Source organism: Athene cunicularia (assembly GCF_003259725.1).
Source record: "Athene cunicularia isolate RWA chromosome 5 unlocalized genomic scaffold, athCun1 chr5_part3, whole genome shotgun sequence".
NCBI lineage: Eukaryota > Metazoa > Chordata > Aves > Strigiformes > Strigidae > Athene > Athene cunicularia.
In genome coordinates, this window is record NW_020799103.1 from 3,233,276 (window position 1) to 3,256,482 (window position 23,207).

General features: G+C 34.7%; 1 protein-coding gene across 1 annotated transcript in view; it reads left to right on the forward strand.

Moving 5' to 3' along the window:
- Positions 1-23,207, forward strand: part of CCDC73 (coiled-coil domain containing 73) — a 97,117-nt gene that overhangs the window by 37,693 nt on the left and 36,217 nt on the right. The window contains exons 6-11 of the mRNA XM_026850671.1: positions 2,300-2,446; positions 13,963-14,034; positions 16,944-17,015; positions 17,798-17,833; positions 19,580-19,654; positions 21,676-21,714. Coding sequence (XP_026706472.1) covers positions 2,315-2,446; positions 13,963-14,034; positions 16,944-17,015; positions 17,798-17,833; positions 19,580-19,654; positions 21,676-21,714 — 426 coding nt within the window. The 5' untranslated portion in view covers positions 2,300-2,314. The remainder of the gene's footprint in view (positions 1-2,299; positions 2,447-13,962; positions 14,035-16,943; positions 17,016-17,797; positions 17,834-19,579; positions 19,655-21,675; positions 21,715-23,207) is intronic.

Sequence of the window (23,207 nt, forward strand, 5' to 3'; positions counted from 1 at the left end):
GTCAAGTGCCCCTGCTGAGATCAGTGAGCTGAGAGAAAGCCCATGGATGCCTGAGGCCCATTTTCTTCCATCCCTTAGAGTGTAGCATTAGTTTGAAGATATCCCCTGGAGAAAATAATTGTCAGATTGCTTCTGTGATGGGAAGGAAAATCGCAAGCCCTAGTGTGTATCGGTTAATACACATTCTTCTACTGGTTGACTTGCATAGAAATTATTTCATAACTGAAATGCACTTCAAGTGCACCTACCTTTGTAGGATGAATCCCAGAGCTGATCATCCATTTTTTTTGTGTCAAGTTTTTCACAAGCACTCTTTTTTTGAAATTATTTTTTTTTTTTTTAATATACCCACCCACACACACCCTGTATTAACACAGGCTACCGGGATTCTCAATTTGGTAACAGTACTGTCTTGTAGAAATTCATCACTGTAGAATCCCCCAACTCCGAGCCGGTACCATCAGCTGACAATAGAATTAGAGCATGCACCGTGTCTTAACATTATATTTGCAAAATCTTACCCTTCAGATCAGAATATAGCATGATTAAAGGTGAAGTCAAATGGCGCTGTGCCTAATCTATTGTGCATAATATTAGCATTTTTATTAGTTTTGTAGCTATGATAATCTCCCAATACGTGATAGACAAAAGTTTTTGTAGTACTGCTTCATGAGTTAGTGGGACAACATCCATCAGTAAGGAAACAATTTTGGAAACTTGGGTGAAAGAAACTAATTTTTTAATGTGCTTTTGGGAGGATCAGACTTTATCAATTCTATGTTCTTTGAAAAAAAAAAAAAAAAGTGGCTTTTTTTTGTATCCTAATGCTTTACTTAAAAAACCCAACCAACCAACCAAACAAACAAAACAACAAAAACACAAAACACAAAGATCCCAAACAAACAAAAAAGCAGACACAAACCAAACCACCAACCTGGGCCCAAACTGTGTCTGAAAAATATATGCAGATTGGCTGCACAGGGCCTGATTCATAGTGACACGTTGACACAACAGATTTGTTGCCCAAAGTGGTACATGTTAGTACACGGTTCTCTTTCAGACTTCTGTTTACTGCCTCTTCAGAAATCCTTCAGACATAAACATTTTGACACTGACAAAAGAACTTATATAAATATTTCATATTGGACAGTTCATTATTAATCATATGTTTTAAAATGGAAGACAAAAATGAGCCTGATTTTTTTTTTTTAATTTATTTTTTTTTATTGTTAGCAAAGCCGTTATTTCAGTAACTTAGAATAACTTCTGTGGTGGGGCAGCTAAGCAGGGAATCAATCTATTATCCATGACCAAGCAGCTTAAATTTGATCTATGTTAGGGTTTTATTTAGACAACAGCAGAAAAAGTGGTGAGCTCTGATTTGTAGTTGTTATGGCCCCATGATACAGACCAGGTCTCTGTTCATCCTGCAGGAATTCCTTCCTAAGGGTTCTGTGGCAGTGGCCAGGTCAGTCGTAACTCTACCTCTTTAATTCTTAGTCCAGAAACACACATGGGGTGTCTCTGGGAAGGGATAGCAATATGTATTCTAGTGGACTGGTGGAAATTCAGTCTCAAGTATTAAAAAAATATAATCTGGAAAGCACAGCTGAAATATGTACAGTTGTTATCTTTTTGTAAATCAAATGCTGAGTGTTGTAATCATCTCTGATGTCGCTAACAAACATGCTTTGTCCCTACAGAGACACCTGGATCTTATATTGGCATAAATCCTTGCCTGACAACAGTTGATGTAGCTAGTTTAGAGTACAACATTTTGATACTTGATCTTGTGGGAACAGAGCCGGAAAGTTTTCTTGTTAAAAATCAGAAGCAGAAACCATGAATATTGCCTTTAGTTCATAATTTTAAGGTAGTCTGAAGGTTGTCTTTAAAATTGAGCTGGTCTTGTGATTTTTGAAATCTTGAAGATAGGTGGTTACTTTTTCGTGTAGGCCTAATGTGTTGCAGTATCTTCATGCCAGTGCAGGGCAGTAGCTCTGGGAGAAAAACCCGCACTACTTTTTTCATGCTTATCACAGTCTTTGTTTAAAACTAAAACCAAGCCAAAAATGAAGAGGAAAAAGAAATTAATGCAGTGAATTAATGATAAAGCTGTTTGTTTTCTTTTACAGTATCGCACACTAATTTAAAATGAAAATATTGTTAATTGCATAATGGTTATAACTAGTAGTTTTACTCTTTGCAAAAAGAATTTGTTTCCGTATTTTCAGGTTTTGCAGTTTGAATATTCTCTTAAAGATAAACTGGAGAGGAAATACACATTTTTCTTTTGCAGAAACAAGTTTGAAGAATGGATGAAGACTTTAAAACACAGGCACTTGACTCTACTCTTCAAAGCCCATCAGAGACATTGCTTTCCATTCGACTGTTGGACTTTAAAACAAGTTTACTGGAGGCAATAGAAGAACTGCGTATAAGAAGGGTAAACGTATTTATATTTGGTTTTAGTGTTTCTTTGTCTTATTTCTGCTTTCCTGTATGTAATAATAGAAAATGTTGCAGGAGTATGGGTAAACTTCATGCTATATTAAGTAATTTGGCAAGTAGGATTTTGTTTTAAAATATCACAGGTTTAGTCAGTGTCTGTATTAAAAATTTCTCTGTAGACAGCACAAAGACAACATAATAATGTACAAAGCTGCTGCAGCTGATCACCAGGCTATTGACAAAAATAATCTGCATTAAACTTTTGTATTTCACTGTAGTTCTTTATGAGCAGCCTTTGATATGAAAAGAAGGAGAATCCAGGTCATTGCCAAGTCCATATAAGTCTTTCTCATTTCATAGATTGATTTACCATTTGTCAGAAGAGCAGTGATTTTTGACTTATTTTTATCTGTTTCCCTGTGCTTTTCAGAATTACTGAAGAAGGCAAAGAGCTAGAGTGATAACCAAATGCATTTTATTTCACCATTTTTATATTGCTAAACTCTAAAGCTAGAGCCGTACAGTAATAGCATTTTGAGTATTGGGATGGAGGTGTTTTGTTTTTGAAATATGAGTTGAATCATCTTGTAGCACTAAGGTAAAATTGTGCTGTTGAAGGCAACTATATATTTCTGTGGTTAATTTTTCAGTTATATCTTTCTGTGGTTGCTTTTTCAGTTGTGTGTATGTGAACATTTGTTTCTATTTCTCTCCTTAGTGTTTCAAAACGGTTGTGTTTTTTGAAAGCCCTAAAGTATATCTTTCTAAATTTCATGTATTTGACCTGTTCAAAAGATGTGTATTATTACCTTTAAAATATTAGTATTGATGACATGCTTGATTTATGTTTATTTTGATCTAAGTTAAATGCTATAATATCCTCTCTTTAAAAAACATAAACAAAAGAATGACTGCCATAAAAAAAAAAATCCAAGGATAAAGCTGCGTGATCCTACTTTCTTGGTGCAGTATTGCTGAAATTCAGCACAGTCTGATCCCAAGACTTTTGTTGCAATGGTGGTGTTTTGTCTAGTTTAATTTTGTATTAAAAAGCAAAGACTGACGAATTTAACTTTTATAATAATAATAATAATTGGGGTGTACTTTTCCTTGTAAGATCTGTTAGCTGAATGCTATTTACATTGATAACTTTGCATTTTTAACGAACGTGGTCAGAGCTTAAAATGTTTATAGAGGGCTATGGAGTTTCATCTTTTGGGGTTTTTTGTTTTGTTTGTTTTGTGTCTGCTATACTACAGGAATAAGTGACTGTGATTTTATAAAAGGTTGCCTCAGGATAGTGAGCAAACTTTTGGCTTAAAGGTATTTTTAGTTTCAAAATTGATGCTAATGCCATGAGCCAATTCCATAGTTAAGGCATAGCCCTAAATTTCTAAAATGTCTATGCCTTCCTTCACCACCCCACCCCCAAAAATATATTTACCTGTTTGTAGTTAGAAATTTAAGTTAAAAAAAAGTGAAGCATTTTACAGATAGTCAATTTGAAATCTTAAAGTATCCCTGAATGCATTTTTATTTGCTTTGCTTTATCAATCAGTTCAGGGCTGCTTGCTTAGTATGTTTGAAAACTGGAATGTAAAATATTTAATATTTTGAACAAGAGGGTTATAGAATAGTATAGCAATGCCTACTGCCACTCATTTTTATTTTTTCAAGTAGAACTCTGTATGGATGTTCTTTCTTAAAAAAAAAAAAAAGGCAAACCCTACAAAAATCCTCTCCTGATTTTAGCTATGATTCTTTTACAGGTTCAACCAACATGAGGTTTTTCTGTAAATTTATAAGCAACTCTGAGAAAAAGGTAGTGCACAGACTGAAATACAGTGCCATCTCAGAGAATTATAGTACTTGGCTTGCACCGTGGTAATTTTTCCATGGGCAAGAGCGAAGCACGTAAACTTAAACTGTATCATCTGCATAAGAGTGAAGTAAAATTTCTGCTGGTCTCTTACAACTTTTGCCACTTCCTTCCCAAGTTGCTTGTGAGGCTCACAGTGGACTGATAGCCTGATGGAGGCGGTATAGCCAGTATAGTGGATTTACTCTCAGTTTTGTCTTTGACCTGTGGCTTGACCTTAGACAAGATATTTTACTTCTGTTCACTTCTGGTTTTCTTCCCATTGTTGGTCTTGCTTGACACTTAGACAGGAGTCTCTTCAGGGCAGGAACTATCATGTATTTTGAGTTTAATAAACTGCCTTGAATGGTTGGTTGTACTGCAGTATAAATTCAAATTAATAAAAATAAATTTGCAGATGAAATTATCTATGCAAAGCTAGACAGATAAAAATTAAACCCAAGGCAATTAAATATTAACTGTTTTTGAGAGACTTGATACAATCCATAGCTGATACCATAGGAGACTATTTTAAAGTAGAAATTTCATTTTTCCAAATATGCTTATTTAAATAAATGCACTGAGTTACTTTAAACCATCTATTTTTCACTTTTCTTGACTAAACATCTAGCTATAGTTCAACTTTCAAAATAAAAATAATTTAAAGGAGTTGCTCATGAGTGACTTGCTATTTTACAGATAAAATCCCAGTTAATGATAGCTGTGCATGTTTATTCTGGAGAATACATAGCTTAAATTGTTATACCTGATACAGCTTCACGTTATTCCTTTGGCTGTTCTTGGAGTCTTTGTTCTTAATATGAATATGTATGTAATTAAAAGCTACAAAAAATTATATTTCTCTTTTCCATACCACTCAGGGATTACTTCACACACCAATAGTTTGAATGTCCTATTTTTTTGCCAGTTTAGCTTTAGCACCAAGCAGCCCAGTGATTCTTTAGTGGTGGGCATCCCATTCACTTTGTTCCAAAGTCTGTCAGCCTTGCTCTGCAGTCAGCTGAGTTCATTTTGCTGAGTAATAAGAGATGATTCTTAAGGGATAAATATAATTAATTTTGACAGTATAAAGTTGCGGCATAGCAGGTGAAATTGGAAGTCTTTAATGCTTTCTGAAGTACAATGCATGTAGGACAACTGACATGAGGTTTAAGGATAATGTTTGAAAGATCAAGAAAGCACGTATATGGTGTATTGAATTATGTTCTTTCTTGTCCTAGATACAAAAAAAACCATCTTTAGTCAGAAAAGTAAGTAAACATAAGAAATCAAGGAAATTCTTCCTTGCTTCAATAGGAATGTATTCTAATGCCCTGGGGATATGAGTGGTTTTAGTAGCAGTTGGAGCTGTGTAGGTGTTGATTACCTGAACACAAGAAAGATAAATCTCAGTAATGACTTTTAAAATTTTACTAATATTTTTCTTTGGTGCAAAGGATAAGTTTCAGTGACCTGTTTCCATACCTGATAAGAAGTGCTTGTTGAGGCTCTTTCTGGTGTTAACTGGGGCATCACAAAGTCTGGCTAATACTAGAGATACTGTCATTTGTGCCTTGAGTTTATAAGATTTGATGCTCTTCAGTAAAGATTACAAAGAATAGATTTTGCTCACTTCTCTTTGGGCAGTTATGGTATAGAACTTGGTAGTGCTTATCTTTTAACTAAAATACTTTTTAAGAAATGGTTTCCCAGCTCTCAAATTTTCTCATATTTCTCACCAGGTAATGTTTTCTTTACTATAAAAGGAATCTATGTTGTATTAAAGAACATTAGAATTAGAAAGGGCATAAAACATTTTCTGTGTTCAAGTAAATATTTTAATATAGGATTCTTTAAATATTTCCTTTTAGAACCCTGGAATCTCCTCATCCCTGAATTTTGTAAATTGAAGCCATATTGACATGGATAGTTGCCATCCTACTGTTTACTGTGAAGCGCTATAGAAACCTTCTCCCTTGTTTGAGCCAAAGGAGTATGTTGACATAGCAGGTGGTCTTAAAATCAGTCACCAGAGCGGGGATGAGGGGTCTGATTTGCCAGGGAATTTCCTACCTGTGCTCACAGCACGGGAATGCAGGGTCTCAAGACTTCTGGAATTAGTTCCGTGTTGTGAACAGAAATATTCTTTAAAGGTTAGTTGGTCCTATCCTTTTGCTGTTATTGACTGTAGTCTTCTTCCCTGCCTGTAATGCTTTTTTCCCTCTCTTTCTTTCCCTATTTTCCTAGTTCCTGTCCCTGTCTTCTACCTTCTGTTTTGATGTAAATTAGGCCTCCTTTTTGTGCTTACCCACTTCCATGCTGATGGATGAGCAGTCATTGAGAAAGAAAATATGAGAAGAATATTTAATTATTTGCTAAAAGAGACAAACCTGAATCATGTCTGTTGTCATTATGCAGACATGATGGCTCTCACAACACCTCACCTTGTGTTGTTTCTGGTTGCTGTAGCTCACCCTAGTGCTACAGAGCTCTATGAGCCTCTTCCTTTCAGATTTGAGCAAGTTTATCTCAATTCCTCTTACTCTACCTTTGTTATGATTTGACTATTCTAATCCAAGTTCCCCAGCACAGTGGTCTATTTCTAAGTTTTCTTAGAGGGAGGATGTGAAGGAGTTTTGCTCACCCTTAACTACTCCGTCCCATTCCGAAGGGACCTGAACAAGCTGTAGAGGTGGGCCTGTGTGAACCTCATGAAGTTCAACAAGGCCAAGTGCAAGGGGGCAATCCCAAGCACAAATAGAGGCTGGGTGATGAGTGGATGGAGAGCAGGACTGGGGGGTATTAGTGGATGGAAAACTGCCTGTGAGCCAGCAATGTGCGCTCGCAGCCCAGAAAGCCACCCGTGTGCTGAGCTGCATCAAGAGCAGGGTGGGCAGCAGGGCGAGGGAGGGGATTCTCCCCCTCTGCTCTGCTCTTATGAGACCGCTCCTGCAGTGCTGGGTCCAGCTCTGGGATCTCAACATAAGAAGCACACGGACCTGCTTGAGTGGGTCCAGAGAAGGCCACAAAGTTGATCGGGTGGCTGGAGCATGTCCCTTGTGAGGACAGTCTGAGAGGGTTGGGGGGTTCAGCCTGGAGAAGAGAGGGCTCCAGGGAGACCTTATACTGGCCTCCCAGTACTTAGAGGGCTACTGGAAAGCTGGGGAGGGACTCTGTATCAGGGAGTGTAGGGACAGGGTGAGGGCTTACAGTTTTAAACTGAAAGAGGATAGATTTAGATTAGAAATTCTTCCCTGTGAGGGTGGTGAGGCCCTGGCACAGGTTGCCCAGCGAAGCTGTGGCTGCCCCCTCCCTGGAAGGGTTCAAGGCCAGGTTGGACGGGGCTTTGGGCAACCGGGGCTAGTGGAAGCATGGCAGGGGGGTTGGGACTAGATGATCTTTAAGGTCTCTTCCAACCCAAACCATTTTGTGATTCCATGATTCCTAAAATGTACTTCTGCTTTCTAGCATCTGTGAAGGGGTTTGTACTGCACAGCGTAGCACTGTATAGCACATTGTGGAGTGTAGCACATACCTGAGTGGGTCTGTTCTGGAATGGAAGAGATGTACGTAATTGTGCTGAGCTAACTCATCTGTTTAGCAGTGTTTCACAGATATGATGGGCAAGTTCAGTATTGAGATGAAAATTGAATGTTGCAGTATACCTTAGTATTTGGAAATGTCACTTGGGCCCAAAAGGCAAATTGCTTTTTGATGTATGGAGTGAAGAAAGTTGATGAAACCATAAACTTACTTACCAGAAGGAGCAAAGCAGAAGGACTAAACTTGAGTTATTAGTGGTATTACAATATTGGTGGACATGCCAGTTATGATCATAACAGTAATATTAGTTGTCCTGTATCTAGGCCTAAAAAAACCCAGAAGCATTACAATAGACCTAAAGCTAAACCTTGTTGGAGGCTTGTTCTACAGAAGAACCACCTACACATGTGTGGAATAGCAGAGAAGTTAAAAAGGGCATCAGAGGCACCTGCTGTAGCTGTATAGGCAGCTCTGTGGAAACAGTAATATACAGTGACCAGAAACGTGAGGCTGAATGAAACTTTTGCATAAATATAAACATTTTAATTTTTTTTAAAAATTAAATAGCTTAAAGTTACTTTCAGGCTGTTACATAGGATAAACATAGAATCATGGAAGAAAGAAATGTTTTAATACTGTATTTTGAAGTTTGTATTCATGAGGACAATTACTATTTTAGAAAGTAAGAAAAATATTTTCTAGCAATAAAGGATACTAGGGAAATGAAGGATTTTGGTGAGATTGCAAGCAACAATTTTAACTGCTAACAAATAATAAGAATGGTGAAGAGCTTGATTTCATTTTCTTAAAGGACAGAGTTAAAAAGGAAATTCAGGATGGAGGGAGAAACAATGATAACACAGAATAGAAATGTGGGTGGCTTTTTTTTTTTGTTCGTTACCTAGAAGCTGGCAAACAAGACACCACTAATGCAGTCTGTGAGGAAACAGAACAAAAAAATCCTAACAGAGTTGGATTTTCTGCTTAAGTGTAAATTTAGGGTAGTTTTTAGCAGAATGACAGAAACAAGGAAAGCTGAATATTTAAAAAAGGGGGGGAAGTAACTGTGTGATTATAAAATAATAAGCTGTACTGAAGTTTATGGATTTGATGACTGTGACATACACAACATTGTTATTAAAGTCAGTAAGGAGTGTGTTGGCTTGCAACTTCTGGGTCAGCAAATAATGCAGCTTTTGATTAGTAAGTGATTACGTGAAGTTGGAGAGAAGAGCATTGTAAGTATCAGTGTAAGCATTTAAAGGAATAAATTTCAATAGATGAGATTTATTTAAATATAGAGCACTTACAGCCTATGCAGTAGAATCAAGAATAGAGCAATGAAAGATTTCCAGAGGAAAAGAGGTGGTTGGAATACATTTCTAGTTCTCTGCTTCTGGAAAAGGGAAGTTTTTAGAATACATCCCAAATATATCGTTACTAAAGGTTCTGGTTAACTCTTGTAACTACTAAGATCCAAAAATATTATATCAGGAACTAAAGTTTGAATAAAACTGTTATAAATATTTTCTCTTCCTTTAACATTTGTCCTGGAAACAAAACTGAAGAAGGTTATTCATGCAGTCTACTAAAAGTTGTACTAGACTGTTTAGTTCATGAAGTTCTAATTATGGTATGAAACAATCAGCAGCTGTAGTTTCTATGAGTACTGTTTGATTGACCTGCATGAGAAATGGGATGTGCAATTTTGTAGGAGGTAGATTATGAGTTTGAAAAAGATAATAAAAGTACCTAGCAGCAGTTTTGGCTGCTTGGACATGAGCCAGCTGTACTCTGTTCCTAAATCTGTTCAGGGTCAAGAATCGAGGGGCTTGACCAATCCACAGCCCATCTTGTAAAACTACAGCCTGAAGCAAACACTTTAAAGAAGGCTTGACACTTTCTAAAGGTTATAACGAGTAAATAAACCATCAAATTACTCCTCTTTTATTGTTATGGTAGTCTTTTTTATCAAAACACTTAAATCCATGTAGTCCTAAGGCATCTAATAAAAAATGAACACTTTAAAGGTTTTGTGTTTTTTTGATACCTCATCAAAGTTATATACAATATTATTCTCCTAAGTATAACAAAAATGTTTTTGTCTTATTAAAAAAAAAAAAAAAAAAAAAAAAAAAAAGTTCTTCGCACAAGTTTTAAAAGCTTTCAATTCAAAATGGGTAAACTATAAATGTCCTTTGAAAGAAGTAAAAATGATGGATAAGGCTTATAATTGTTAGCGAATTCACATGAGAACATTTTTATCATGTAATTGTCATTCTCAGTTTAAGTATTTATGATGTTTATTTTTTTTCAACAGTAGTTACATATATACACATTTTTGATAGCTTCCAGATTTTCCTTTATAATTTGGGAGTGAGTTGGAGGAGTGTTGTTCACTTAGAACTTTTGTTCTTATCCCCTCAAAGCAAAGGGCTCGCTTAAACTGGAATTTAATGCAGTTTGCGAACTTGTGTTACTGTATTGATTTAGTTAGAAGTGCTCAGTATGGATATGGGAGTTAACAATTATAAATGTCTTAAATTTTAACATGTTCTTTCTTAGAACAATTGTAAAACTAAGTATCTACACAAAAATATATTTCTGTATTTTCTTTTCAGTGTCCTCATTAGGATCTAAAATATACTTTGAAAAATTGAAATTATGTATATGTTTGATTACAAATAGTCTGCCAGTTCCATTGTTTATAAAATATTTTTGTTGTTTTGTACTAAAATTACTTTTTTATATACCCCAAAGGCTTGGTTTCATTTAGGTTAAGTGTTGTGTTTCGGGAAGCCCAGTCTATTTTAACTGAAGTTTTCTTTGTCAAGAATTTGTAATGCTAATATCTGCTACGTTGCTCCCCTTTAAAATACTACATTCTTTTCCCTTTATTTCATGGTTAGTTTAATATGGGTAGATACTTGTTGATCTTCAACAACCACTGAAATTAGTGATCTATTTGACATAAATTTTACCAAGGCCTGAATCACAATGCGCATGTTAATTTTTTTTTTTTTATTCTATTACAAATTTACCTTCATAGCTTCTAATGCTACTTGCAGTTTGGAGTTTGTTTTTTAAATGCTGTAAAGTTCAGCTTTTGGCTTATAACAAATACTCCAAACTAGTTGAGTTTACAAAGAAAAGGAGAGACAGTTATATGCATAGAAGCTGAAGAACTGCAGTAATCAGTGTGATTAGTTTGCATGTTTTCAAAATATATACTTGAAAAATTAGGTAGCATGTTATGAAAAAGCATATTGGGACTCGGTCGTGCTGGCACTTGAAGTATTCTGGGGGCAGTTTTACTTTCGGTCCATCAAGTTGATCTAAGTCCATCCTACATTTCCTGATATAACATGTTACTGTTGCTTCTGTAGCACTGGCACAGATTCTTGGGTTTCCCGAGGCTAGATCTGTGCACTGGATCAAAATTCTCTGAAAATACCCTTATATATGCTAGTGCCTGCACAGGGGAGGGGTAGAAATATGTAGTCTGGAGTTAGGGAAGTATACTACTGCAGAGCTTATTGATAGAGTTTAGGAACAATTTATATGGCGTGTTTTAGGGTCAGATTTTATAATCCTTACTTCTTACAATTTTGAACAAGGCTTTTGCTAATAATATATCATTTTAATAGCATTTGTTGCTTAATGACATAAATTTCCTAAGATCACACTTCTATGAGAAGCTGTAAGTCAACCTCATTTGTTTTTATCACTCTAGAGCACTTAGGGCGGTGTATTCTATTCCAGTATTTACAGATTATTATCAGAAAACAAATTAATTGCAACTTAGAAGTACTATTTGTTAAGGCAGAACTGGGAAGCATTGATAATCTTTTCAATTCTCTTTTTTTTACTGTAATACATATGAAATCTTTAGGTCTCTTCTCCATCTATATTCTACTGTTACATATCAGAGTAGAAAAGCTAAACAACTTTTCTCTATTTCTGTGAGCCAAATTTTAATTTTAAATATATATATTTAATACTTTATATGTAAAATTCACAAGGCATATTTTTAGATCCTACAAGTATCTCTTGAAATGTTCAGAAGTAGCCTCCTATGCACAGAAGTGTGTGTTATTTCTGTCCACACATGTGCCTGTAAACTGCCTGTTAATCAAGGAAGTCAGTTTTGACCCTAAAACCTATAAAAGATGTCAATGTCAAAAACCTCTTTTAAATCACCTTGGGACATATTTTGCCATTTTATTTCTATTGATAGTACAGTGGGGCTATGGATCAAACAGTATACTAAGTGAGAAACCGTTGCACTGTGAAACCTTCTTTAAAACAGTTTTGCACAAACTGAAGTGTTGTAGATATCCTTGTATCAAAAACTTGGAGCCCTCATTTGTATGTATATTTATTCTTTGTAGCCAAAACATTTGTATTATTTGCTTCACTGTGGAAGGAGGAAGAACCTCAGTTTTGCCCTTTCACAGTTTCAGTAAATTTATTACTTCATCCAGAGATGATTTTTTGGTTTTTTTCTCTCATGTTAAGTAATAGTTGTTCATGGTATTGCAATTCAGTAGAGTTTTACTTAAAACCCAATACCAAGAAAATAATCTTTTTGAAGCCTACTTTTAATTTTTTACTAGAGATATCCATAAATGGGTTTGGTTTTTGGTTTTGAGTGGTTTTTTCTTGAGTTGTCACCATTTCCCTGAGGATTATAGCCACTTCTGCAACAGTCTGGGGTGTTGAGTGTGAGTCATTTCAGGAGTGCTTATTTTTTCATCAGTTTAGAATGAAGGTTTTTAACTGAGTGGGGAAGTTGAACTCAAAAAAGCATGAAGGTGCACATAATGTATCTAAATACAGTAATCCAGAGTTCAAGTATTGGGAGTACTCTTACCCTCACACAGTCAGTTTGGCCCTTGTTGGAGTGTGTCCAACACAAGACCTCAATAAAAGTGACTGGTGCACCAATTCATCAAAGAGAAGTCTGTCTTACCTTTTGAAGCCTTTTGAAGGTCAGAGCAACACATTAGTGTAGCTCTCTAGGTCTTTAAATGATATTCATTATTTTGACTGTATGCAATAACAGGACAGTGGTGAATTGCTTATGACATGCATCAAAAGCCTAAATCCCATTCGTGCAAGAAGTCATGAGTGTTTGATAAGGGCACCTGTTGTTCTTCCATTTTTGATTGCAGTTATGAAAATTTGACTCTAACACCAGAATGTTTCAAGAAAATTCCCATTAATTTTTAGCAATTTGGACTATCAGCAGATCTCACTTATTATGACAGTAATAGATTCTTTACACAGTGCTTCTGCAAGAACAGGAGATGTAATGCACCTACTAGTGCATCTTCTGGATTATGAAGGAAACTTTGGACTTTAGTAGTGCTGTTCTTGAATTTTCTGGTAGCTCATCTTATCAAAAATATGTGTTGATTATCCATGACTTCTGTTTAACTTCTTTCTTTGGTGTAGTAGGTCAGGAGCCTTCTTGACACAGAAGATTATGATAAATATTTCTCTTTTTTTCATAATAGAAGTAATTGCTGACACAAACTTTCCAGTTGTCCAGGGAGATGTCAGCAAGACTAAAGGCTCAATGCTTCGAGTGGAATAATTGACACGTACCAAAGATTCTGACTCATTAACCATGATTATCTGTATCATTGACTAACAATTGATTCTTGAAGCATTTATTGCAGCTTGCTGAATTGCTCCTCAGTATTTTAACTCAGTTCATTGGAATATTCAATAATTTCTCAACTGTGAAACCAAGTCTCGTTCATTCCCTTTGAGTCTGGTTTTGTTGTAAGATGCAGAAGAGAATATGTTTGAAGAGGGAACTGTTCCTGCTAATTAAAAAAGATACAATCCTAGTTACTAATCTTCTGCTGTGCATTTCAGTCTAAGTTATTTATTCTGCAAATTTTCTGAGCAAAACAGCTGAACTCATCATATTTCACGACATCCAGAGAACTTTTGTTTCCTTTTTTGCTGAGCGGTGTGTAGGCATATACTGGTTTGTGTACTGGACTGTAAAGGAAGAAGAGTGTGATTATACAATTTATGTTGGTGTTTGATTTGCAGATACTGTCTTACATAAATTTATCTTTTTTTTTTTTAACTAGGAAACAGAGATTAATTATGAAGAACAAATAAGTAAAATTGTTGTAGAGAAACAGGAACTTGAATGGCAGAAGGTAACTTTGTTTCGTTTTAGTGTTTTAACTGCTGGGATTTAATTTTAATATTAATATGGATTTTGATTTAGTACAATTCCCCTTTTTAAGGCTATTGTAATTTCTAATAGTAGAATGTGGTAGCCAGTAGTTTATCGTCTAGTCATGAACTTCTGTAGCTCTTATCTTGATTGGCATTGTGCCCAACCTAGAAGTCTGATTAACAAGAGTACTCTCATATTTGGCATGACTGGCAATCTTCGGTCAAAAGGGATGTAAATATTAAAGCAATATTTAGCTTAACATAAGGGATGTTGACATGTTAGTGTGGGGAAGCTACACAGCAGCTTCTCTGTATTACGCTTGGCTTTGGCAAGTGCAAGTACCAGTGTGGTTGTAGAAACAACTTCACTTGCAATGTTCTGTCGGTGACAGTTTTTCAAAAAAATTCTTTTAAACAGAAACTTGCAGGTTAGACATACTCAAAAGTGGTTTGTCAGCTTTTAAAGGCTCAGAATGAAGTTTTTAGTAAAGTAAGTCTAACATTCTTCTTAGGGTTAGGGCTCCTGAGGTTATGCTTTCATAGGAAATCCATTCCCTTCTCTAATACAATCAAACCTATGACCCCTGTCACTAGGTCACAAGATAAAAGGCTTCACTCTGTATATTTTACGATCACAGAAAAAACAATAATTTCAGCTCTATCCTTGATCTTGGGTTATTTAACATCTTAGTAGTAAAGGAAGACTATTTCATCTTGGAATTCATCCTAACCATCTTAAATTAATAATCCTAACTATGTGCGCTTTTTTCCTGAAAGATATATATGTGCACACAGCAACAGGAAACATTTTATATTTGTGAAAGCAATGCTTTCAGTTTGCCCTTCTTTGCTTTTCTTAACCTAGTACTGCAGTTCTTAATAATTAGGGTTCAAAAGGTATGATTTCCATTCATTCTGAGAACTTAACAGCAATTACTGTTCATAAAAAGATGGGACTTACAGGCAGTCAGATGAACTTTTTTTTTCTGCACTTTGCATTTAACACTGGCACATGGCAAACCTAATGTACAAAGGAACAAACAATTATGAGTTTCTAATTCTGGATATTCCAGTAAGATGAAAATGCTAAGTATGACATTTAAATTGAATTTGGGACCTGTTGGTTTCTAAATGCAGAATCATACTGACCTCAAGAGTAGTTCAGTAAGTAGACAGCTTCCCTTGGCTTATCAAAGGTTCTGGAATATTCTTGCATTTAGCGACATCCCTTTTAGCCAACGTTTCTGTGATTCAGCATATATTTTATTTTTCCTTAAATTTAGAAAACTAGTTTAAAATAAAGACATGAGCTAAGTTTCTGGTTTAATATTAAAATTTGAAAGCAAATCTTTGTCCGCATTTTATGAATACTGTTGCTGCTCACGAAAAAAATATGCTAGAGTGGGGAAAAAGAGAATAACTGGAGAAAATATTCCTTTAAATTTAGAAAGTATCTACTTACTATAACATCATAATATCAAAGGTGATTTTGCTTATATTTATAAGAGTAACTGTTCTTCGCTATCCCTGCCCCTTGTATATATGGCATGTATGAAAAATCTAAATTCCAAAGCTGAATTTCTGAGAAAGTTATATATACAAATTTTATTTAATAGGCTTGACTGCAGAGCATGTTAGGAAACATTGGTAGAAACTTCCCAGTCTCTTATTTAGAGTAATATACATCACTTGAATATACAATACGAGGAAGACTGTGGTTTATTATGAAAACATCAGTAATTCTTTTTTCCAGTTATCAGTTACATCAGTGACAAAATTGTGTAAGAGATGACTGTTTTGTGAAACCAAAGTTATATCTACATAACTTATTATATAATATTGGCTTGCATTCCTATAATCTAAACAAGTGTCATCTTAATTTGACAGTACTGTGGATATAAAATTTTATTCCTGTGGTGATTAGGAATACTCCACGCAGGATAGTCGATTTATTGTCACTGCAGCACTGTTTCTGGTTCTCTAGCATGCTTGGTATGCCCTTTACCCACTAGAGAACCTGTCTTTGAACACGGTTCTTAGTGGCAACTTGAGGAACACATTCCTCAAGACTTTTGTTTTCACATTTTTGAATATTCATTCATGTAGTATGTATTGTTTGTTAGATGCAAATCAAAACTTTCTCTGTCTTTCTTACAATGAAACAAATGATTGATTCATGTTCTCCCAGCCATTCTTTCTAATAGACTCAATTTATATTTGTTTTTGTGCCGTTATTACTTAATCATTTCCTACTTCACATTAACATTTCCAGCTTGCAGAGTGTAGTATTAGTCTATGAGATTATTATAAGAAATAATAACCCAAAAAAGTACATTTTTAACTTTTTGTTTTTATGGTTAAGAGTAAAAGCCGGGTGGTAGGATGATAAAAATCTTACACGGTCCCCTTACACTTAGTCTTTTCTGCCCTCCTTCAGCTCTTTCATGTTGTTTGTTAAATGACTAAAATTTAACTAAAAACAGAATAAGAGACTGTTATTTGTAGTGAGACTGTATTTTTAATGGAGATTAAAATTTATTGTAACTACCAGCAACCATGTCAAGATGCTGTCTTAATACGGCAATGGGTGTTGGATTGCTTCTGCAGGTTGATAGGATGGGTAAGAGTTGCTTATAAGAGTCCTTGCAACAACAAATCTGAATTCCAGAGGTGAGAATTGTTACCTGTTATGAAAAAAAGAGAAGGCGCTACCAAACAGATGATTACCAGTTAACAAAGGACTCGTAGTCTTCAGGTTTTGTTTTTAATCAGTCATGTCTTGCTAAAAATATTTAACAAGGAATCAGGTTTTTTTCTTGAAATACTGTATGTATGGTTTGCTGTAAGATAATATTTTAAATGCCCTATTGTTTTTTCACATGAGCAGGAAGCTCTGCAGCATCAGACAGACACACTGCACCAACAAAACAAAGAAGCTATGGCATCTTTTAAAAAACAGGTAGCAAAATAAGGCCTTCTGCCTTTGACAATGAGATTTTAAAATATGGCGGCACAGTCGCAAGTTATTAGTTGGTATTAAAATATTTTTCTGTTGCATAGAAAATGTTAGAATATACAGCTCAAAGAAATTAGGTCTTTTTCTTTCTTCCAGATAGAGTATAATGCTTGTATTTTGACAGTTCCCAGTAAGCAACTCTTCCTGGGATTTTTAATTTTTATTTTTTATTTTTCAAAAATTTGCTAGAGAAGATAATGCTTCTTTTAATCTGCTTTGTTGGGGTCCCCCCCCCTAAGATGGTATGTTCTCTGCAAGATTAGATTCACAAACCATGGCAAAAGATCTGCCACATAACTTATTCTGTTCAACACTTGAAAATGTCTTTCAGTCTTTCAAATCAAGATTGTGGGTTTTTTCCCCATAATATATATTCAACAAGTATGAGTGCTGAAAGAACTTGCAGAGAGCAGTCAGAGGAACTGAAGCTGTTGCACATGGTGATGAAGAGTTTATCACTAATGCTGCATCACAGTCATAGCACACAACAAAGAAACTGAAAAGCAATTAGGTTTTTCTTTCTTGAAAAAAAAAATATCTGTGCTTCACAAGCTTGTTGCATGTGACTTTATGGTTACTACAGTTAAAGAAAAATAAACCCAGGAAGTGCACTATGCAGGGTAATACAACTATATTGTCTTGTCGAGTTACATGAATAAAATTAATCCCATGTGCTGTATTGATTGGTTTGGTTTTGTTTTGTTTTTATGCTACTGACGATCAAGTTACAGGCAAGGATGTTTGCCATGGAAGAAGAAAAGGTACTCAATTGTTGTAAAGGTTACAATTATTTGTCACGTCATAAGCAAATGATAATGCTGTATAATTTATTGAACATGTTCTAAGTCTAAACTAAGTGTATTACAATTACATTCTTTTTCTTCTAAGTCTAAACTAAGTATATTACAATTAAATTCCTTTCCTTGCTATGGCCTTTGCAAAAGAAATTTCTTTATAAACTTCGTTACTTTTCCTTTTTTTTTGTTTATAGCCTGTAGAATAATTACTTATGAAATGTCACTTTAAAATTTGCTTATGTTAAAAATCAGTTGGGGAAAAAGAATGTTTGTTCTTGAAGCTTTTGAAGCTATACTAAATTTGCTTTGTTTTGGGGGTTTGGGTCAAATTGTCATTATCCTTTTCCACTACTAGTGAAAAAGTTTCTAACTGCTTTAATAAAACCAATTTTAGTAGGGCTTTTATTGATTTTTACCTGAGCTGGTTTCCTAAAGAACTTGAACTAAAGTAAAGATCTACGTAAGCTTGAATCTGAGATTTTTGTCAACTACAAGAGTTTTTATAGCAAGATGAGTGCCTGTTTCCTCTTCTGAATAAAATATTTGCGTTTAGTATACTAGGAGCTTGTTTCAAACAGTGAAGTCCCTGAATGTCTCCATGTGGACACTATTGCTTCACTTAAATTTCCCAGTGATTAAGAGTGGATGAATGTGCTATATCTTTCATAATATCTTGCACAGAAATTTGCAAGCAGGTGAAATTACTTTGATATCCTTTCAAACCAAACTTGGTTTGCTGCATTTATATTATCTGGTTATTTTCTTGCTTGTATTTGGAGTTTTTTCTTATTAAGACATCCTGTTTGTCCACACATATCTACGTAGTATTTGTATTCTCAATGACAGCTACTGTTTCAGAATTAAATTGTATGCTGATTTTTTTTCTCTAAATACTTCCAATACTTTATACCGAAGTAATTTAAGGAATTAAGCTGTAATTTTTCAGGACGGAGTTTGAATACAAAGATCAATTTTTGCTCCAATTTACATTATATTTACTTATACTTACTGAGATGGTTTCAGGAGATTGCACAGCCAACACTAAGTTAGAAACAACTGGAACAAACAGATGCGGTTGAATGGGTGTATTTGTTTTTCCTGGCCTATTCTCTGATTTCTAGATTCTGCTTTACAATGTATTGATTGCTGCCTGTGCTTACCTGATTTAATTCCACTGAAGTCCTTTGACTTCAGTGTGTGCGTGTGTATATATATATATATATACATACACACATGTATACATATGAAAATATAAAACATGCTTGCATGTATTTAGTAATTCTAGTGATAGCAGATTCAGTTCAATATTTGTGGATTGGAAAAGCTGAGAAAGCTGTTTCTGTGAAGACCCTGCTACAGCAGATAAGACAATGGATTTGCCTAATACTGTCTTTGTCGTTTAGTATCTTTGTTCTGAATTGAAGTTATTAATTCTGCCTTTGTCAGGCTTGTCTATCCCAGAACAGAAAATTTTAAACTTACTGACTAGTCATAAGTGGTAAAAACACACCATTATGTTTTCACTTTTCTTTTTATAGCAATATATATGTACATTTAAAAATTATTTAGCTGAACTTTCACCTGTTCTCACCAATTAATTGTTCTGTCATTACGGAGTATTGCTTTATTCTTGTAACATTCTTGTTGATAAATTCTTGTTGCAAAAGCATTTATTCTGCCCAAATCCTGAAGTACAGCTTTTGTTGAAAGGGAAAATATCAACTTGCTGTAGAAACAAAAGAAAAAGAAATTGAAGGACTGAAAGAAGCATTAAAAGCCTTACAGGTAAACTATTATTTTTGTTAAAGGACTTTCCTTGGTATGCAAGGGTTTTGGATTTAGTCACTGTCAAGAAAATAGTTGTTTGTAAGAGGTTCTTTAAGACCTTCTCATTTAATCTTTCTAGTACATGTACACCTCACTTTCAAACACCAAATTTCTGTTCTAGTCTTCAGTGTCAAGACTGCTTTAAGTTAGCCTTTCAGCTAAAGTTCTTCCAGAAGATCTGCGGACTCAATAAAAGTCCAAATAGTGTGTGAAACGTGCTTCCTTTTCATTTCCATAGTGTTCCTCTTTCTTTCTTCTCTTGTCTTTTACTTCTCACCTGTCTGGAAACTCTGGTTTTGCACTCCTAAACAGAAGCAAGCATTCACACTGGTCCTCCAACTTACAGTTCTACCTGTGGTTTCCAGTATTTTTCATTGTTTCATGAGGAGGTTTCTTTTTAATCCGTGGCTTTCCAATGCCTGTTTTTCAGTAAAAGTACAATTGTTGGATAAACGCACAATCGACTCTGGTGCCACTTGGTGCTAGTTTTGTATTGTATTTTATATTGTTACATGGTGTTGGAGCAGTTGTGGCTGTGATTCAGAATTACTAGAAACAAAGGAAGACATAGGGACGTAGCTAGTATTTGGTTTTCTTTTTAAAGACCAAGGCAGATATGTTGAAAATGAATTAAAAGAGTAGAACTCGACATAGAAGAGAATTAGCATCATAATACATTGCCAGGTTTCAGGTATTGCCAGGAACTAATTATTTTTCTACTCTATTGAAAACAAAATATTTATAATGATTCTGCAACGTTTGGTTCTTATTACCATTCTCGTATAATGGGGTGCATTTACTTTGTATCAGACTGTTTAATCATTTAGTTTAATCATTTAGGAGCAAAAGAAATTTCTTCCCATGGCTGGCCTTCTGTGCAGTAGCTGTAAGGATTTTGTCACCTTGTTCAAACCTTGGCATAACACAGATGATGTAGAATATCTCTCCATGGTCTGCTGAACGTAACATGTGGACAGCAAGAGTAATGAAAGATTTCACTGGCCTTTTCTTTTTTTTTTTTTGGTTTGTAAGATAAAAACAGAAATTTCAAAAAAACCTTAACATTAAATGTTTAATGTTCACAGATAACATTTGTGTAGCAGTATAGTTCAGATCTAGGGAGTTCTGCTGTGACTTGAGGAAGCAGGGGGTCACAATGAACTTGTGTCAAAAAAATTGTTTGGAAATTGGACTAAGATAAGAGTGAGGAATTTCTAATTAGGTTCTGTAGTCCTTTCTATCCAGAGAGTCAGAGTTCTACCTTAAAATGATTGTTCTCTAGGCTTAGATTTTTGCCTAGAAAGAATATTTTCTGTATAGGATTTACACACACTGGGTTCCTTGACATTTCTCTTTTTCCCTAGACCTCATCAATGTTTCGTTAAACGTTCTAAGATATAGAGACTAAAGCTCTTGCAATCTTAAGTATTATGCAAATCACAATTCTCTGATGTCAATGGTTTATGAAAAATAGTGTTAATGACTTGAAATGTCAGTCATATTATTAAAGCATGGAAGGTTGGTAAAATATATCTTTATATGACACCATTCGGAACACCTACCTACAATTTTTTTCCCAACAGGGAGCACACTATATTCATCTAGGACTTGAGGGAATACTTTCACTTCTATCTCTGTTTTCTTGTTTATTTCTAAGATCCTGTTATACAGACTGTTGCTCATTTACATGTTATTTTTATGACACATGTCAGAAAACACAAAACTTAAACATTTTTCTAAACTTATTTAGTAACAAACCAGCATAAAGTGTTTTTACATAATTTAAATATTGAAGTGAAATTATGTAAAGTGAATCTAATAATAAAAGGAAAAAAAAGTAAACGATTCAAAACCAGTATTACTGTATTGGATTGGCAATAAATGCAATTAAATCTTAGGTATGAGAATACCTAAACACGCAGGTTGTCTTCGGAAAAGTGTAAGTGCAATTTAATGAATACCTGCTTTTTGTTTTACAGATTTCAAAATACACTTTACAAAAGAAACTGAATGAAATGGTAAGAAATTAATAAAAGTAAAAATATAAGGAACAACGGTTATGAAAAGAGAATGTCAGCTCAGAGTACAATGCAAATACTAACCAACTCTAATACTTAAATGATGTGTGATAATTTACAAATAACCAAGAGATGACATCAGCTTTGAATCTGAAAAACTTTCAGATACAATGTTTTTAGGTTTTTATAGTGTGATAGCTGCTTTTTAGCATGTGGAATTTTTTCTCTTTGTTCTCTTTATAGATCAGAGATTTTTATTTTTTTTAATAATAGGCTGTGGTTTGAATAATGTTATATTACCCTTATAGGATCTAGCATATTTGTCTCAAAGAAGTAATAGACAATTCCAAGCAATTCTTAGTTTTGTTTTTAAGAAAAACTGGTAGTGCTTTTCCTTTCACTCTTTTTCACTCCTCAGAATTACTTCATAATGTCAGTTCTCCTGAACAGTTTAGATTTCATCCAGTCCAGCTTACTCCCTTTGACACAGAGAATAAATTTATACAGAGTGACAGCATAGTCACTCTGAACCCTGTTGTCTGTTTTAGGAAGCCAAAGAGTGAGCTGCAGAAACATTGCTAAGCTTGATTGAATAAATGCTGTGAAAATTCTGCTGCTGTTCAACTGGAAAGAATAAAGATAATATTGTCAGACCATTACAAACTGTGATTTTAATTAAGAAGCTCAAAAAACTAGGGTCCAGTTTAGCTTTAAGTACCATGACATTTGTACTGAAAGTCATCTTCAACGCTACAGTGGTTTTACACAAAATATGGTGAAATTGAATAATGTGCCCTCTGACCTGGCAGATAAGGCTACAAGTTAAAGATCAAAGGCAACATAAAACGTGTTTTTTCTTACTTCACTTTTAACTTGTACTTATTCTTAAAATACATCTGATCTAAAAATGGGTTTAAAATATACAGAATTATTGAACTTTTAGGTCATTTCACGTATTACCTTTCTTTCATAACTTGCAAGCTCAGTTTTCCATATGAACGAGAATATTTAAATCACAACACTTTTCTATAAGCTGGAAGTGCATCTGTGCTGCTTAAACAAGTATCTTCCTTTCTTATGTTTATAAACTTTTCACTAATTGATTACCTGAATATTTCAAAAATATCAGGGTACTGGGACTTTGATACAGAGTACGGTTATTAAAAATGCTGTTGAGTGGGGGACAAGATATTAGAAATCCTCTTTTGCATGTAGCACTAAACATAGCCTGTATTGCTTGGCCATGTTTAGAGAAGATGCTCTGATATGAAATGATGAAAACAAAAAACCACAAGGTCAACAGAAGTGAATTCTTTCCTACAACCTAATGTGGTAGTGGGCTAATACAGTTTTAGACCAGATCAAATTTTACCCACCTGGCTCCGTGAGTAGCTGCACTGAAATAAATGGTATGTTCTAGGGATCAAAGTAGTAGTAGCCCATGTAGAGTCTCTGTCAGTTATCACAAATGGCAAAATGTTTAAAAGTAAAAT